The sequence below is a fragment of the Maniola jurtina genome, chromosome 22, assembly GCF_905333055.1.
Source record: "Maniola jurtina chromosome 22, ilManJurt1.1, whole genome shotgun sequence".
NCBI classification, from domain to species: domain Eukaryota; kingdom Metazoa; phylum Arthropoda; class Insecta; order Lepidoptera; family Nymphalidae; genus Maniola; species Maniola jurtina.
Genome location: NC_060050.1, coordinates 8999359 through 9019616, shown reverse-complemented (window position 1 = coordinate 9019616; position 20258 = coordinate 8999359). Strand labels below are relative to the sequence as shown.

General features: G+C 36.7%; 1 protein-coding gene across 1 annotated transcript in view; it reads right to left on the bottom strand.

Moving 5' to 3' along the window:
- Positions 1-543: 543 nt before the first annotated feature.
- The window catches only part of LOC123876992, an 83167-nt gene continuing 63452 nt past the window's right edge, over positions 544-20258 (bottom strand). Inside the window, exons 8-9 of the mRNA XM_045923469.1 lie at positions 6284-6380; positions 544-967 (exon numbers count right to left, since the gene is read on the bottom strand). Coding sequence (XP_045779425.1) covers positions 858-967; positions 6284-6380 — 207 coding nt within the window. The 3' untranslated portion in view covers positions 544-857. The remainder of the gene's footprint in view (positions 968-6283; positions 6381-20258) is intronic.

Genomic DNA, 20258 nt, shown 5'->3' with positions numbered 1-20258 from the left:
AACGTACATTAGTGTTAATTGCTGTCATCAATTTCAGAAGTCCCGGAAGTACTCGTAGCTAATGCAAGCATTAAAATTAATTCGCGGCAATTTTCAAGACATCATTTAATATTTGATAAATGTTAAAACTTCCACGAGTAGGTGAGTTTCGTTCGTGAAAGCGTTCATCAAAACTTGAAATGACCTCCATTCGATAAATTTGATGCCATTTAAGTGTTTATTTATACGGACCACATTGCAACAAAATCTCGTGGAGCAGGGTGGTCGTATGAACGTAAGACGTAACGTTCATACAGACGACTTGGTCGACGACAGGCTGCTGCTGTCGCGCGTCGGCGCGTTTCAGTGGTTGCCATCGATGCGCGTCCCACAGCTAAACTTGTGAGAAAGGCAAGCCCAAAACAAGCAAGACGCACTACCACCCTGACGCAACATCACACAAAACCTCCAAAACAAAGTTAACACAATTGACACCGAAGCATCCGTAAGATATGTAGACCTTACATTGCGCAATTGCTTTGTAATTATTGTGGTGTTTGCTTTTTCTGCAAATTCTTGCATCCATTATACCATACAAATTGCTTTATTTTAGTATATTATAGCAAATTAAGCTTTTTGTTTCATACATAAGATGCGTAATCTTCATACAATTTTGTGACGACATTTTAGCAGATATATAGTTATGGTTGTGGCACGTCTGAAAGGACGCTAAGCTTGTTTATAATTCTAATATTCTCTTCATGAAGTTGAAATACGCTCATCCGAATTTTGACGAGGATTTATTAACATTAATTTGCTCCCTGGGAAATTCTTGCGTTATCTAGCCTTTCCAAATAGATAAGTCTGCTCTAAAGAGGTCACCTTGCTCCGTGCTGGGTGGCGATGAGGAATAGAAGAGTTGTGAGTAGTAGACTCATGTAGCTGGTGGTAGTTTTTACGCCACTCTGAAGTTCTGCTAGACTCGAGCCTGTGAACAAAAGAAAACAAGTGTAAATTAAAAATTTTCAACACCCCCGACCTGTGAAGGTTACAGTAACTAGAAAAGAGCTGATAACTTTCAAACGGCTGAACCGATTTTCTTGGATTACAGCCAGGAACACTCTCGATCGAGCCACCTTTCAAACAAAAAAAAACTAAATTAAAATCGGTTCATTCGTTTAGGCGCTACGATGCCACAGACAGATACACAGATACACAGACACACAGATACACACGTCAAACTTATAACACCCCCCTTTTTGGGTCGGGGGTTAATGATTAAACAAATATTAAGACAAATATGCGAGAGTATAATATTGGTGTGAGTTGGTTTTCCAATAACACAATATTCTAAGTTCTTTAGTCTCAGTGGGCTACGATAGCTTTTCATTCTAAAGAGACGTTTGAACGATTAGTTTTATCGCTTGTGCAGTTAACTTTGCTATTAAAAGTTGAGCTTGTTTGCTTCACTGATCTATAGGATTGAGTACCCACAGGATTTTAAAAATCTAAAAAATCTTACGCAAGAGGTCGATGATCTTACGTAGACCTAAATATAGTGCGCGATAGGTCGAAATGGTTATCGGGGTATGAAAAAAGCATCAATTATAAATAATATAAATAATAATGATAAATAAAATAATCCACTAATAAAATTTTTGGTTTCTTTAGAAATTTAGAAATTATAAAACCCCGAACCTTTGCCGGGATTCGAACCCGAGATCTTCTACTAATAAGACCACAGCGCCTTACCATTGCGCCAGGGAGGCCGTCAAAAAAAGGATTACGTGAAAGAAATATATCTGGATTTCAATATAGGACCTAATAATCTAGTGACTCGAAATTAGGTATTTCAAAGTTCACTCTAGTAATTAAAACATAGTGTCCCCTTCGAAGTCCGAACAGTTCCTCTGTTATCTTATACATCTCTGTAATCTAGCAAGAAGTTGGTCACATCCGGCCATACTAACATTGTTAACTTCCGCCCACCACAGTGACTTGGGCGTCTACACAATGCATTTTGCTTGCAGCGTCCTTAATGACTTGTAGTTGAAGTAATTTGTAGGTATAGTTCTACATTTTGCTTTGTTAGAGTAAAGAGATAACATTAGGTATTATTAGAAAAAGCGGTGAAAGCCCAGCGTTCTAAGAGCCAGCACGTGCCAGACCTTCGTTATTTTGTAAAAGCTGAAATTTTTCACGGAGGTTCCTTTTGTAATGTGGACAAGGAACAAGGCCGAATTTATAGAAATTCTATATTTATTTCGAGTTTTATGTTACTTTTATTTTATCGACAAGACAAAAAACAATACTGCAATAAGTAGAATATAAATAAGTAGCCGATACCCGCGACTTCGCCCGCGTGGATTTAGGTTTTTCGAAATCCCGTGGGAACTCTTTGATTTTCCGGGATAAAAAGTAGCCTATGTGCTAATCCAGGATATTATCTATCTTCATTCCAAATTTCAGCCAAATCTGTCCAGTAGTTTTTGCGTGAAGGAGAAACAAACATACACACACACACACATACAAACTTTCGCCTTTATAATATTAGTGTGATAGTGTGATAATGGAATAAGAGCCAGCGCGTGCCAGACATTCCTCATTTTATAAAAGCTGCTCTGCATATTGTCCCCAACACAGGGAGGAACGATCGGCGACTATGAAGTTTTGGATCATGGTGGCTTTGGGAAATAAACAAGTAATAAAGGTGTAAAAAATCATACCTCAAAGAATAAAGTCTAGTTTTTTTATACCCTTAGGAATAGTATTAGAAATCACATCATGCCTTGCCAGATACTTAGTATCGTGGCCACCACTTGCCAGACACCCTTAAACTTTTAAACTTTGAGGCCTGATTTCTGAAAGGTCAGCGGTTCAAACCCCACCCGTTGCACTATTGTCGTACCTACTCCTAGCACAAGCTTTAGGCTTAGTTGGAGGGGAAAGGGGAATATTAGTCACGATTTAGCATGGCTAATATTCTTTCAAAAAAATATATGACAATGACACTACGATTGCTTGCTTTATAACTGACTAGCTGACGCCCGCGACTTCGTCCGCGTGGATTTAGGTTATTCAAAAGCCCGTGAGAACTCTTTGATTTTCCGGGATAAAAGTAGCCTATGTGCTAATCCAGGATATTACCTATCTCCATTCTGAATTTCAGCCAAAACCGTCAAGTGGTTTTTGCGTGAAGGAGTAACAAACATACACACACATACACACATACACACACACACATACACACATACACACAAACTTTCGCCTTTATAATATTAGTGTGATATGACGTGATGATAATAGTGATGTTTTATCACAACAATGAATAAAACTGGCCGGCATATGCATTGAAAACTCGTACGGTACTAAATTCCCACCACAGTATCGGATAGTCAATTAATGCGGGCGCGCCGCGTCCGGTATCAGATTTTACGATTCAACACTGTTTCGAGTAACAAGTAAATATATTCAGAGAGCTCCTGAATAAAGGGGATTACACACTAACGAATCTTGGTTGAGGACGCTATGGCCTATTTCCAACTCCGTATATTAATTCGCTAATAGCCAAGTTGTTAAGACTTCGGTCTCTATTAGACCCTAAAATTTTTAACCCCCGACCTAAAAAGAGGGGTGTTATAAGTTTGACGTGTGTATCTGTCTGTGGCATCGTAGCTCCTAAACTAATGAACCGATAATTTAGTTTCTTTTGTTTGAAAGGTTGCTTGATCGAGAGTGTTCCAAGAAAATCGGTTCAGCCGTTTCAAAGTTATCAGCTCTTTTCTAGTTACTGTAATCTTCACTTATCGGGGGTGTTATAAATTTTTAATTTACACTTGTATAACTTCCTTTAACGCTGAAGGAATAGGTACAGTCAGCAACAAATCTAGGTTTGCACCCGCCCGTAGTCGCTTGTCCTGGCGGGTGCAAATCTAGCTTTGTTGCTGACTGTAGTGGCCAGCCTGCAGTGGACGCAAACATGCTGATTGATTGATTGAAGTTTTAAATGATCACATCATGAAGACTGAAGAAACCTGCATGCCTGAGAATCCTCAGCAATGTTCTCGAAGGTGTGTGAAGTATGCTAATTATTATTATTATTATTATATATAATTTAAGAATTTTGTTATTGCGTCAGCAAAAGGGTGAGGAAGGCGCGTAGTTCAGGTCCTCCCACATCTTTATTATACTTTATTTTACTATATAAATTATATATATATAATATATACTTTATACCTACTTTATCATTAAATTATTGTACTAACCCTATATCTACTAACCACATTATTTATTTTGTATTGTATTTGTATTTTGTATATTGCATCCTATAGTTACCGTCCGAAACTTCTGGCTTCACGGAAGACCAGCGCTGTGCCTGCGTTCCCGACACAGGCGCAGCAAATGCTGAGTGGAGTCCATTTTGGCACCACACACCACGGTCCACGCGTCCCATTTCTTATTTTATTTATTTTAAGTTATATTTTTGTTGGTACCAAATAAACAGTTTTTTTTTCTTCTTTCTTTCTAATCAAATCCGTCTATACCTAATATTAGTATGGATACTAAAAAATGAATGTTCTTTATTTTGTATCAGTAAGTTAGTAGGTGATTTAAACTTTCACTCGTACAAATACTTTGATACCAAAGTTTTCATGATAATATGTACGTGTGTAGAATACCTAACAGCATCATAAAATTCATATTATTCAAGAGAGTCATATTCCGATATCCGCGCTCGCTGTCGCAACTAGGCCACCCAATTCACCTAAGCTTGTGCTTTTAACTTTCCATTCTTATTGGTATCTGAATACTGAAGTTCTCATAAAAGCAGTAGGCATCTTCTAGGCAAGCACGCTTCAACCTATACCTAGATTACCTACCCTATTGAAAGAAGTAAGGCTGAGATATATAGAGCAGATTTTGACTTTGCTCTGACTTAAGCTTCAGTTATAACAAGTGTAAATTAAAAAATAACGTCCCCGACAAATGAAGGTTACAGTATCTAGAAAAGAGCTGATAACTTTCAAACGGCTGAACCGATTTTCTTGGATTATAGCTAAGAACACTCTCGATCAAGCCACCTTTCAAACAAAAAAAAAACTAAATTAAAATCGGTTCATTAACTTAGGAGCTACGATGCCACAGACAGATACACATATACACTGACACACAGATATACACGTCAAACTTATAACACCCCTATTTTTGGGTCGGGGGTTAAAAAGACAGATGTATGACTTTCACATAAATCTGTCTCGCTTTAACTTTAAGTAAAGTCTGAGCAAAGTCAAAGTAGGTAGAGCTTGTCTATTTTGAAATGACGCGTCCCACTACATAATTTTGTATAGTAGTGATGTGTAAATTGTGGTGGTGGGGCGCGTCATTCCAAAATAGACAAGCTCTTCGCTCTTATACATACGCTCTTCTCAGCCTCAGTGTAGCGCTTTCCCTACGCGTAATCCCATACAAAATATGATAGAGGCAAAAATCTCAGTAGGCGCTAACCGTTTTGAGTCACCGACCAGTCACAAACTAATTGAATTTCGAATGTTTTTAAAAACATTTTCTTATTGTTTTTTTGAAAAAATATTTGCGATAGTTTAATATTGTTTTGTATTGATTTCATTGTTCAATATGTCGGAAGAAATCAAGCCGACTGAGATCTTTCAATGAAAATGCTGTTTTATTCTTTTGAAATATAACAAAAGACCACATTGACATCACATTAGTATCACGTGTGAAACCAGGGTGGCCTACTAGTAGGTATACCTGTATGCAATTGAAACGACTCATATAAACAGGCATCGTGTGACAGATTCCAACTGTTTGCCGTTCCGTAATGATTGTTGATCCCTTGAAATTGTGTCGTGATGCAATTTATGCATTGGGCGTTAAATTCCGTATTGAATGCATACAGTTCTGAATGCTAATTTACATTGCATAACTCTTTGATTAAAATATGTTCTCGTTTTCATGGTTCCAACGGGAGTCTGTTCAAATCAAGTCTATCTAAGCCGCTGTTGTCCGTCCGTCCGTTTGTCTGTCAGTGGGCTGTATCTCGTGAATGTAGAGAATTGGAATTTGCAGTTGCAGGTATACCTTACCTAACGGTAGGCCGAAGCCTCCCACAAGTCCAAACCAGAGATTTAGTAACTGTACTATTCCAAACCCCTGTCGGGAATCGGGAACCCGGGACCTCCCACTAATAAGACCACGGTGGTTATCACTGCACCAGGCAGGGTCAAAGGATCAGGGGATATCTGTCAATACTAAAACAACAAAGTAAGTAAATAGGTAGATATACCTTGTAAAACATGGACCCTGGCGAAGGTCCTCATTGCTAGAGGCGCTTCCAGGGCGCAGGTGTAGTTGCCAGCATCCTCAACTTTCAGTCGCGCCACCTGCGAAGTAAAGTGTATTAGAACCTTTTTATATTGTGCGACAGTTCCGACACGATGTCGGATGAATACCGGTTTTAAAGTCCGATACGTTAATCTTTAGTAGTTTACGCAAACGATTACGCATCTTTAGTAGTTTAATCCTTGTACAAATGAAATTTGTATAACTCTGGCGTTCTTTACGTATTGACTACGAGCGCAATAATTATATTCGCATAATTTAAATAAATTTTACACAGAATATGATGCCCAACAAAGATTTTATTTTAAAGTAGGTACCTATCTACTTATAAATATTAGGTGTTACTTAAATGAAAACAAACCCCTTACCAAATCCACTAACTTAAATATGGAATCTATCTATGATACTCTAGAATAATTTAAAATAAAATTTTATCAGTCTCCAGCATAAACAATGGCTGATATAGCGCTATTTATTTATACGCTTGTAAACTGCTTGCATTTAAAACAGACTTCTTACTTTTCTGTATCGCTACCGTAACAATCGCATAATTTTTATTATTGGTTTTTATTTTTATTATTTTTTATTTTAAGTTTTGTATTATAAGCGTCATTATTTGTAATATTATCTTTATGTGTTGGTTCAACGAATAAATTTTATTCTATTCTATCCTATTCTATCCTATTTTTCAATCAACATAATAATCCGCCATAAAAAGTGTTACTGCATTTTAAAGAGAACATGGAAATAGAATGTAACTTACAGTAGCATTTATAGAGAGAATGATGCTATATGGGATGTAGCGTATTTTTCGGATATCGGATCGGACAGTGTCAAAGAACGTTTACAAAAAGTAATGCCATCGCTACTTCGTAAATAAAGTCGCTTGGTAATATCGCACATGAAGAAAATACTGTTGCCCGTAAACAAAAATGTAAGATAAGTAAAAAATGTTAGGAGCGTGTAATAAGTAAAAAAATATATGAACTCATAACGCTTCACGTTATATTTTAAGCTTACGTTCTCACCGAAGAATCGAAAACCAAAAAAATTATAAGAATAAAATTATACGAAGTAAAATAATAATCAGAATAATAAAGAAATATACCCAGAGGGTTTTCTCGTAAAAATAATATAGGTAAGTAATTTACTAGCTTTTTACCCAAAACTCCACAAATCCATGTGATATTACGTTTTTTGAAAATCCAGTAGAAACTCTATGAATTATTGGGATAAAAAGTAGTTGGTATGTATCTGTCAGCGGGAAACCAGCTATCTCTCCACCTGCCGAAATCAATTCAGCGGATTGGCAGTTAATACGATATACAGACAGCCAAAATTTCACATTTATAATGATATAAGTATGCATATACACCAACCGAAAGTTATCATGGACCTGGTACTCAAGACGATTCACAGCTTTTAATACAATAATTATTTAATGTGAAGGAAATACTTCAGTTAAAAGTGATTGCATAGCAAAAGACGACCCTAAGGTATGCAGGAGGTACAAAAGCTGCGGAATTTTTTTAAATATACTTACTGAAAATGCGTAAATAAGTCGCATCGGGCATGCAAGTGAAGTCAAAAAAAATCTGAACCTTAACGATCATAATTTTTCAAAGTTCAAGCTTTAAAAGAAATGGAATAAAAATGGAATCGTTTTATCACCAGGTGCGCATTCCCACACAAGCTTTCAAATTTTGAACACGGCCGATATAACAGACGTGTTTTAAGCTGAGTACACACGTATAAAAGTTTGCGTTGCTTGACAAATTTAGCGAATATTTGAGTTTACAAAATCCTATACTTTTATAGTATATTTTTAGTCAGTGTAGTCGATGTTTGATTTGATAACGTAACTAAAAAAAGGAATGCCTCCTTTCGCTATTTCGTTTATATTGTAAAATACTAAGTTACTTATATTAAGGCTATAAAAAATCTAATTCATTATTTCATAACAGCAATATATTTTTGCATTTTACTTTTTTCAAAATATATGATAATGTGTCGTACGAATGACATAAACATATAAACAATAGTTGTATTGTAAGCCAATCAAGATATATGATTTCAGGCACAAAATAAGAAGGCGTGCCAAAATAACAGCGTCTATATTGTCTGAATCTGTTTATGGTTTTAAATACCTAATTATTTTTTATGTAATATATATAATTAATGTTGATACATTTTCAATGTTATCATGATAATATGAGAATGAATTAAAAATTAAAAAGAAATCATACATTTACATAGTATGTTTAACACAAACCTCTAAGCTAAATTTAATCGACTGGTCTAGCCTTATTATGGTTCTCAACGAAAAAAATGCAGTTGAACCTATCAATTTTTTTATTATTCATGTGGGCATTTATTTGTGCCAGAAAATTGTTAAAATAATAAATAGAAAAAGAAAAAAAAGTGGACCGAGAAGCATTTATCTCTATTAGAGATCTCCAGTGACCCTTGGCAGTGCGAGAGGTTGTAAAGGGAGTACAAATAGAGACAACAAAGATAGAAAGTATTTCATTTAGAGATTTTTTACTAATGCAACGCACATTTTCAGCGATATGTTCTCAGCCGTAGGTTAGGTAAACCGATAACCACACATTATCTGTACGCGTGACGTGTAATTCTCGTGATATCACATTATATGGGTGATGCCTTGCCGCCAATAAATTTGTTTAACCAACTATGAATAATATTTTTATTATCATTTTTAATACCTACTTCGGGCATAAAACTATAATATTATTATATGTAGGTATGAGGTATTTATTTTCATGACGAATCCTCCAAGAACCAAAATTTTTAGGGTTCCGTAAAAGGAAAAAATCCTTATAGGGTCACTTTGTTGTCTGTCTGTCCGTCTGTTCGTCGTGTCTGTCAAAAAAAACCTATAGAATAAGTACTTCCCGTTGACTTAGAATCATCAAATTTGGCAGGTAGGTAGGGCTTATAGCACAAGTAAAGGAAATAATCTGAAAACCGCGAATTTGTGGTTACATCACAAAAATAAATTAAAATGTGTTCACGAATAAATTAATTTACTAAATCACATATATAGATAGCCATCCTTCGGCCATAGCCGTCATTAACTTGCAGTGTTTTACCTAAAAGTGTTAGGTATACCTTGTACGGAACCCTTCGTACGCAAGTCCGACTCACACTTGACCGTTTTTTTTTTTTATAAAAAAGTTACAACAAAACCTATAGTTAACTTATCCTCATCCTCTTGCATCTATCAAGGCACGTCTTCATTCAGTGCTGTAAAGTTTGATAAAAAGTGTAATTTCAGTCATCTTCAAAGAACCAAAGCTCCACCTTTTTGCCACTTTTCAAGAACCATAACTTGAGCGATATTACGAATAGCAGCAGATATTAGATAACATATCTTTGGGTTTCATAGAATTTCACTGTAATGGTTAAAGGTTCAAACATACACGACGCGTAGCGGCTACGGCACGCTGAAACGATTATTTTACACGATTTATTTTTGCACGATTTATTTTTGTACTAGCTGATGTTTGCGCGCACGTGAGGTTTTAAATGAAGATGGTGACGATGAGAACGATAAGAGTCTTACCGGACTCTATCTATGTATATATAGGTATCTCTAAGTAAACGCGCTCCATCATCACTTACTAGCAGGTCTGATTGCAGCCAAGCGCTAATCTATAAAAGAAAACCGGCCAACTGCGAGTCGGACTCGCGCACTGAGGGTTCCGTACTCGGGTATTTTTTCCAACGTTTTGCACGATAAATCAAAAACTATTATACATAAAAATAAACAAAAATCTGTTTTAGGATGTACAGGTAAAGCCCTCTCATATGATACCCCATTTGGTATAGATATCTTATTTTGAAAATTGAAACACATTTTAATTTTTTTTTAATTATATAACCACAAATTCACGGTTTTCAGTTTTATTCCTGTACTTGTGATATAAGACCTACCTACCTACCAAATTTCATGATTCTAGGTCAACGGGAAGTACCTTTCTTGACAGACAGACAGACAGACAGACAGACATACAGCAAGTGATCCTATAAGGGTTTTTCCTTTTGAGGTACGGAATCCTAAAAACGATAACACCCACCTACGTGCAGAGCGGTAAGTCTGTTGACTACAGCATGGAACCTGATAAGATAACACCTGATCAAGATGACGCGATTCTAAGGCAAGACAGTAACATTTAATCAACCAAAAATAGTAGGGAAGCGTTTCTACTTCGTGCCATTCTCGGGCAAAAGGTTACACTTTGAGGTCCATACGTGTCATGGCCTAGGCCAAACGAACAAGACCCCAGCTGTTCCGCATTAGTTCTGTTTCAGCCCTTACTTTTGTGTCTTTTTATGTATTCAGCGATTCAATTTAGAAAACGAAATGAGGGGTGCGCGATTTTTATCCCCGCGCCTGTTCCGTGATAGCGAAATTGTGTTCCTTTTTCGCGCTCGCTTACGTTTAGAGCACATTTTGTTTTACTATTTGTATAATAAAGCCATACGAGAAAATTTCAGCCCTACAGATCCTATAGTCTCTGCATAATGAGACTAATATGAATAATAAGACTAACATCCTGAGAGAACTACAAGTTTTTATCTTGTATTGTATTCAAAGTTTGCCTCGTGTTCAACGCTTATTCAACGCGAAAAACGCCTGTTCAACGTGTGTTCAACGCCTATTCAACGCGTGTTCAATGCATGTTCAACGTGTATATTCAACGCGTATTCAACACCTGTTCAACACCTATTCAACGCGTGTTCAATGCATGTTCAACGCCTATTCGACGCTTGTTCAAGTGATGAAGTTACAAGCAATTCCAATTAACTACCTATAGATTTAAATTCTAGTCGATTTCAGCTGAATTAGCTTCTTGTTCTAAACGGTAACTCAATTATTTAAATGGTCAATGGAGCGACGAAATTTACATAGTTCTAACGCATAACAATTTCATACTACATTCTACGACTATTCGAATTTCAGCATACAATTTCAACAACCCCATTTTGCATAATACTATCCCAAGTCCCTGTTCTCTGGAACATTCGAGTTGGAAGCAAATCCTAGAACAAGTATAAGATGAGTATAAGGGCCGACGCATACAGACGGAGTGGAGAAGAGCCAAGTTTTTTGAAAATGTTTAAACTTAAATGAAATGTAGTTTAATGTATTTATTTCACTTAAGACAACTTATGCCACTTACTTATTCGGAAAACAGATTCTACTGAGAAGAGCAAGAAACTCAACAGACTGCCCTACCAAAAAATTTACAAGTACATTTGAAAATGGTGCCGTGCCATAATTCATAATGCATGTTTTGTTAAAACGAGTGTCATTCGGGATAGTGTATAAAGGATTCTAACGATATCTCATACATCTTAATCTATTCAGGCATTTTGGAAGTTATGGTCGAATAAAGAAACTTATGTAGGTACATAGGTACATTCCTTTTTTGGGAGTCATGTAAAAAGCAAAATGTTTGAGCACACCTTGGCTCGCCACGCGTAGCTGCCTTCACGCCAATGTAAATAAAGCATACCTTATTTGAGTTGTTGAGAAAGACGCCGTGCCTCTACTCTACCGGTGGGTGTTGTGCCTTATAGCAAGTATTGATACGTCTTAACCAAAATCTCGGGGTTTAAATTCGAATTCGAAGTATCCTTTGACCTGTCATGTTACAGGCATTTACCAAGGCCTGCTTGTTATTCAAACCACAGAGCGACAGAGTTACTTGTAATAACAATCCATTCTTAACAGGGCTCTCTCCGTCACTCGTTTCATACAATCGTAGTTCCAATTTCATTTGAATACTAAGCAACCAAAGTCCATGAAATTTTGCAGACACATTCTAGAAACTAATATCTGTGTCTGTAGTGTTTTAGATTTTTCTAAAAATATGTAGTTTTAAAATTACAGGGGCTCAAAGATTTGTATGAAAATTTTTAAGACCGCGTAACTTTGAAACCGAATATTTTAACAGAAATCTGGAAAACCACAGACATAGATATTAGTTTTTAGAATATGTCTGCAAAATTTCATGGACTTTGGTTGCTTAATATTCAAATGAAATTGGAACTACGATTGTATGAAACGAGTGACGGAGAGAGCCCTGTTAATCTGTGGTTCAAATAGATAGGTATTTGACCGGTTTCAGTATAGTACTGACTAGATGATGCCCGCGGGTTTGTCCGCCAGGATTTAGATTTTTTATAAATCCCGTGAGAACTCTTTGATTTTTCGGGATAAAAAGTTGCATAGGTCAATTTTCAGAGTGCTACTTCTGTACCAAAATTTCATACAAATCAGTTAAACGAACGGGCATCTAAGAATCCTGAGGGAACTCACTGATTTTTTGGGATAAAAAGTACCTAGCCTATGTCCTTCCCCGGGGTATAAAGCTAACTCTGTACCAAATTTCATCTAAATCGGTTAAAGTGTTGGGCCGTGAACAGCTAGCAGACAGACAGACACACTTTCGCATTTGTGATATTAGTATGGAAGTATGGATATAAAGATATCTTGGGCAAAGAATTAGTTTGGCCGTCCAAAGGGGTAATGCTGTCAGCATCTTGGGTACAATGCCTCGCTGCGGTGGTCTCGATGAGGTTTTAAATTTAATGTAGTTTTTAATTTAATTTAATTATTTTTATTTGTTTTTAGTTTTAATTTAGATGTAACTTTATTTTATTAAAAAAAAACTCTTATAAAGAAATATATAAAGATTATGTGGCTAGTACGAATTGTCTACCAATTCGCATCAGCAGCATGGCGGACTAGACCTAAACCCTTCTCATTCTTAGAGGAGATCCGTACTCTGTAGTGGGCCGGTGATATTATCCAGATACAAGTTAGTCCTTGACTGGAATCTCACCTGGTGGTGAGTGATGATGCAGTCTAAGATGGAAGCGGGCTAACCTGGAAGGGGTATGGCAGTTTTCATTAACCATACTCCTTTGATTTCTACTCGGCATCGTTCCGGTACGCTAAATTGATACTATTCTAATTGCAAATAGTCTATCGGTTTAATAAAATAATCTTAGCATCAGATTCTAGTAACGATTTATCTAAGACAGGGCTCAACATGATCTTCCATCGCATTGAGTAAAATATAAAGCCAAATTAAAGCTCGCTCTATCAAAGAGATAAACCTAGCAAAGCCTACCATTTCGCTGACAAAGATACGCCTGCTAGTGGATCGTAAATCAAATCCAGATCCTAAAAGATATAAAAGTGAATGCCCACTGAGAGGTAAAAATCTCTTCTATTCGGAAATATCTCAGATATTTCAATTGATATTAGTGCTAGATAGGACAAGACTATGTGAATAAAAGAGCTTTTTGGCAACTTTTTGTATAATATCCAATACTGTGCTGAATTGTACAGTCATTCTGGGTGGAGTCCTAGACAAACAAAAAATCTACATTATTAAACACAATCCGATGCCCGCGACTTCGCCCGCGTGGATTTAGATTTTTCGAAATCCCGTGGGAACTTTTTGATTTTCCGGGATAAAAAGTAGCCTATGTACTAATCTAGGATATTATCTATCTCCATTCCAAATTTCAGCCAAATCCGTCCAGTAGTTTTTGCGTGAAGGAGTAACAAACATACACACACACATACACATACACACAAACTTTCGCCTTTATAATATTAGTTTGACGAAATAAAACAAGCGCTTTGTCAGTGACACCGTCCTTATGCAAAAGAGTGTTTATCCGAGTGTTCTATGAAAACCTTTTTATATTTCGCGCACTGAAACGATCTTGATGAAAGGCACAGAAAAAAATAATCCTGGCAACAACCATGGGAATCTCAAAGAGTTTCCACGGGATTTTTAAAACCTAACTACACACGGACCAAGTAACGGGCATTAGATAGTTATCGTATAACTAGATGATGCCCGCAACTTTATCTGCGTGGCTTTAGATTTCTTAAAATCCCGTGGGAACTTTTTGACTTTCTCCGGGGTAAAAATAACTTATGTCCGTTCCCGGTATGTAAGCTAACTCTGTACGAGTATGTACCAAATTCCATCAAAATTGATTAAACGGATGGGCCATTAAAATTTAAACAGATAGCCAGATACACTTTCCAATTTATAATATTATGTGTGGAGTATGGATCAATATATTTTCTTTTCTCTTTCAGGATCTAGGTACCTAGGAGTAACGGTAGAACCTATCTGGTTATCTAGGGTTCTACTGAAACCTAAATTTCCAAAGTTGTAACATGGGAAAGCTTACAGATGCAACTAATTGCGTTTGGCACCTACATTTCTGATTGCCTCGCCCCAGAAAACTAGATTTTGGCAAGTTACGCTTCGCACGGCTGACATTAAAATTTATGGGCCAAAACGAGCTGTTGCGTTGGCGGCGATGTAAACTGATGTTTTCGGGTGACAATAACAGGACTAGTTTTACGATATTATGGGCGATGGCCATAGCTGCATTATTGGTTTCATTTTCGGCACCGCATCATTGATTTTATGATGACTCATTTATCATCATTATTAATCGTCTTTTGATAAGAGTATTTACCAAATAATTGATGAATAATCTAATTCCGCCTTTGATGTTGGGTAGATTCTGTTCTCAACTTCTTCCGCATTAATTCTGTACTGCAGTGATGAAAGTAAAGTTGTAGTACTTACTGAAAATATTATTTATCTTCATTCATCGTTGTATATGGATTAGCTTTTCCCATATAAATCCGACTGCAAAAATGCGCTTGAATCTTACGTCATTTTTTTTTTAATAAGAATATTAGCCAAAGTCAAATCAAAAGTCACTAGTGACAAAGCCAATAGACTTTTGCAAATTCTATTGACTTGTTGAGGGCGTTTTTTTATTTTCGAAGGGCCTATCCATATATACATCGATGTCTTCATTAAATTATTATTTATCAGTCTTTGAAATCTTTGTGTCAAACTTTGTCAAGCTTGAACTTTGAAGGGTAAGGATAGTCCGACGAGTAAGATTGTTTACTAATATCAAGATACATATAACTCACTGATTAAAATACAATGTAGACATAATATCCCAAGTTTTGTAAGAAAATGAAATGAATTTTTTTATTTCATGCTGGACTACTTGTGCCACTTATATATAGATAGTATGTCAAGACTCTAACCTCCGTTCGGAAAGCAGATCTAGCTAACTTTCTTACTATCCGCTCTAATATATAAGTAAATCTCTTTGGGTAATATCCCAGCTATTTTATACAATAAAGTAAAGGATATAAGGAGTAAGTGCAGGAAAATATTTAACTCAACACTTACACTTTAGCCCGCAAATATATGACGGCAATTCGGAACGAGCAGGCGGGCTAAATTACATAGCCCAGGGTGAGAGGGCGTGGTGCTACTGCCAGCGGGGTTCCTATGGAATACTACTAGCGGATGATGATTTAGGTTTTAAAATCCCAAGCCATAATATCCCATAAAATCCCATCCCAATAAATAGATCCCAATAAATGCAATGCCATCAAAAGCAGCCTGCCACTTATTTTTATTTACATATACAACTTAGCTCTTGACTGCAATCTCACCTGCTGGTAAGTGATGATGCAGTCTAAGATGGAAGCAGGCTAATTTGGAATGGGTATGGCAGTTATTATGAAAACCCATACCCCTTTGGTTTCTACTACATACTGGAACGCAAAACCGCATTGCGGTAAGGCTTTACATGCGTTTTGATATTATATTATGGATAGTTATTATTTCTATAAAATTGTAGTTATTATACACGAAACCAGAAATTGATGAAAACGTTTATATTTATTCCACTAAAAGCATGAGAGAAAAAAATTGGTATGAAAGTGTTGCCCTTAGCCGCTTTTGTTTTTTATCTTTGGGCAAAATGGGATATTAATCTCAGCTATTTTATATAATAAATTAAAGGATGTAAGCCGTAAGTATAGGAAAATATTTAACACTTACATTTTAGCCCGCTAATATATTATGACCACAATTTGGAATGAACGGGCGGGCTAAATTACATAGCCCAAGGTAGGAAGGTGTAGCGGTACTGACAGCGGAAGGCTTCTGTAAATCATTCACACTCAAGTACGGTCTCTTAACAGGGCCCTCTCCGTCACTTAATCCATGCAATCGTAGTCCCAATTTCATTTGAATATTAAGCAACCAAAGTCCATGAAATTTTGCAGACATATTCTAAATATTCATATCTGTGCCTATGGTGTTTTAGATTTTTCTAATAATATGAAGTTTTAAAATTACAGGGGCTCAAAGATTTGTATGTGAATTTTTAAGACCGCGTAACTTTGATACCGAATATTTTAACAGAAATCTGGAAAACCACAGACATAGATATTAGTTTCTGGAATATGTCTGCAAAATTTCATGGACTTTGGTTGCTTAATATTCAAATGAAATTGTTACTACGTTTGTATGAAGCGAGTGAGGGAGAGACCCCTCTTAAGAAGTGAGAATTCACTTACATGAGAACATACAATATTATAAACAATAGGTATCTTATCCATATAACATTTGCGATTTTATATAAAAATGAAAACAAAGTGGGTAGAAATGAGTGGGTAGCGGGATTACAAAGTAAACGAGTCGAAAACCGGATTTTTAAAAATTCCTAGGACATAAAGAAGGTTTTCACTAAGAGCGATTGCTAGTAATCAATGCATACAGCTTTTCATCGCTATCAGTAAGAGTACACCCGATAAGACACTTATTTTACCAATCACAGTGAAACATTGTTACGAAGATCTTACTTCCCGAATAAATTATTCAGAATTATTGTTACACAAGCGGGAATGTGTCTCAACATTTTGACTATGTGAATTTTGAGAAAACATGGTACTTATTGTAATTGATTACGCGAGACATTTGCCTGGCCGCTGACGATTAGCGAAAAATGTGTTGAGCTAAAAACTAGACAAGAGTTGGCGAACCACGAGCGAGTGTGTAGAGATAATTTTGTCCCTGGGCTATGTGTGATATGTGTGACTGTGTTAGTGCGATGGGCGATAACTCGCGCCGGTCGCTCAGATAGATGACTGAGATATACATTAATCGCTGCGCAAACTACGCGAGTATTTTAACCGCCAAGAGAGCGTCGCTGAACGAGTTCTCTCTTTGATAGCTCTCGAGTCTTTTCGCTCTCGCAGACATCTAAGTGGGCACAGTCAACTATACATTTTTTATCTGTTTCATTGACATGAAATTGTACATATTACGTTTGGTAGAACAATACGACGCCAAAGTATAAGCTAAAATAAAATTTTATACTTACATCTAATAGAAATTGGTTCGTATAAAAATACGACTTGTTTCAATTAATTAATTCTTTCAGTATCGAAGGCGAAATTAAAAGCAATTCCGATAAAAATGTGGTTATAAAACCGTCTTACTTACTTTTAGTAGCGAGTTTGTGTAAAAAGTGGAAGAGCTAACGTCAAACATAGCGTCTAATTTATCATCGTCGCGATCAACCCGTCGCCGGTATACTACTGAGCATTGGTCTCCTCTCAGAATGAAAAGGGGTTATGAAATAGTACGCCACGCTGGTCCAGTGCGGATTGTCAGACTTCACACACTTTGGAGAACATTATGGAGAAACAAGTGCATGCTTGGGAGTTTGCCAAAAAGTATTGGTTTTTTAACAATGTTTCCTTCACCGGTGAAGCAAGTGATTTGAATTGCCTATAGGCACGGTAATGGTATGTATATAGGTACGAGTAACTTAATAAATAAATAAAAATATTTTTCATTTAATTAGACATTTACAAGTAGGTACTTTTGAATCATCAAATGCATGTAGGTACCACTGGTTCGGAATGCTTTTCCTACCGAGAAGAACCAGCAAGAAACTCGGCGGTTGCTATTTTCAAAGATTTGATATAACAATATTATGCCATGTATGAAAGTGATTGAAGTCCCGCGCATTGCTGGAGTGAGCTACAGATCAAATCCACGCACTTTTATCATTTACATGACCGCCAATTGTATGCTTTTTCAGGAACATATTTCAGCTCCGGAAAATTAGAGGTGCGTGGCTGGATCGAATCCCTAACTTCCCGAATAGAAGACCAAATCAACCGCTAGGCTATCGTCGCTCATATTGCTTTATCTAATTACTTCAGAACAAAGTTACTGATGAGAAAAATTTTCCAAAGTAAATTCTCTACATGAGCAGATTCTCATTTTAGAACTATTGTTCATTCACTGTAGACACAATTCTTTAGGGAAAAATGTTCCCGTATATTTTTGTGAGGTTCTAATTTTCTTTCCTTTTAAGAGAAAACAAAGTTTGCGTTGGTCTTACTGTGTTATTTTTCTTTTCAATCTCCGTGCGCTAAATGCTCATTCATGCTGTAAGCATACTACGTAAGTTTGAGCTTTGTAAAAGGTGTGTTAGAACAGCAAATATACCAACATTTTTTAACCCCCGACCCAAAAAGAGGGGTGTTATAAGTTTGAAGTGTGTATCTGTGTGTCTGTGTATCTGTGTATCTGTCTGTGGCATCGTAGCGCCTAAACGAATGAACCGATTTTAATTTAGTTATTTTTGTTTGAAAGGTGGCTTGATCGAGAGTGTTCTTAGCTATAATCTAAAAAAATTGGTTCAGCCGTTTAAGAGTTATGAGCTCTTTTCTAGTTTTCTTGTAGAAAAGAAGGTTAGATAACCGTTAGGTTCATAATATTATGTCAATTGACAAATGTCAAGCTGTCAAGATGGACGTTGCCTAAATACATAATTATTTATTTGAAAATGATGTTTTGGAAAACTCAAATACTTTGGATCGTCGGGGGTGTTATAAATTTTTAATTTACACTTGTAGAGAGAAATTTGCTCTAACAACGTGACTACGTTGGATAGAAGATTGGCCGGTTCCGTACGTTTGATATCATCATGAACGGCATATTTGACGGCCTCCCTGGCACAGTGGTAAGCGCTGTGGTCTTATTAGTGGGAGGTCCAGGGTTCGATTCCCGGCAAGGGTCTGGAATTTCTAAATTTCTGGTCTGATCTGGTGGGGGGCTTCAGCTGTGGCTAGTTACCACCCTATCGGCAAAGCCGTGACGCCAAGGGTTTTACCGTTCCTGTACGATGCCGTGTAGAAACCAAAGGAGTATGGGTTTAATGAAAACTGCCATAGCCCTTCCAGGTTAGCCCGCTTTTTTTTTCTCTCGACTGGCTTTACACTGATAAGCCAATGTCAAGTTTGTAGTTATTTACAAGTTAGGGAAACTATATGTATAAGTATGGACTTCGTCTGTGTCGGTGCCCGCCGACATACACGCGTTCTCAGTCAGTTCCACCACCAATAAACACCAGCAGAACACAAAAACCGGCCACTTCTAACAAAAAAAAACACTCCAAAAAGTCACAACACGCGCGCCAGCAAACGCCACCACAGACGAAGTCCTTTAGCCTGCTTCTATCTTAGACTGCATTATCACTTGCCACCAGGTGAGATAGCAATGGCTAACTTGTATCTGAATAAAAAAAATAAAATAAAAAAAATATATACCTATTATTATCATCAAACGTAAGCCTATCTTGCATTAAAAAACACTAGAATAAAAATTAAAACATATTTTCTCCTGTATACCTCAATATAAAAGACAAGCTAACTCGGGGGTGGTCTCTTAGACTACAAAAAGGTTTCGCTATAAAGAATTTCCTCTTCCATTCAATTACAAGAATGAACATCAAAATCAAATGAGTGTAGCGAAAACTGGATCTACTGGGTCTTGTGTACTGTAGATAAATGGTAAGGGTAAGTAATGTACTAAAACCACCCCTGAACGTAGAAATGCTACTAGAGATGTTTTTTACTTTTATGTTTTTTGGTTTTTTGTTATCTTCCATTAAGTACCGTTATACCTAGATGGGAAGAAGTTAAACGTTTATTTTTCTCCGTCGTAGCACCAGCC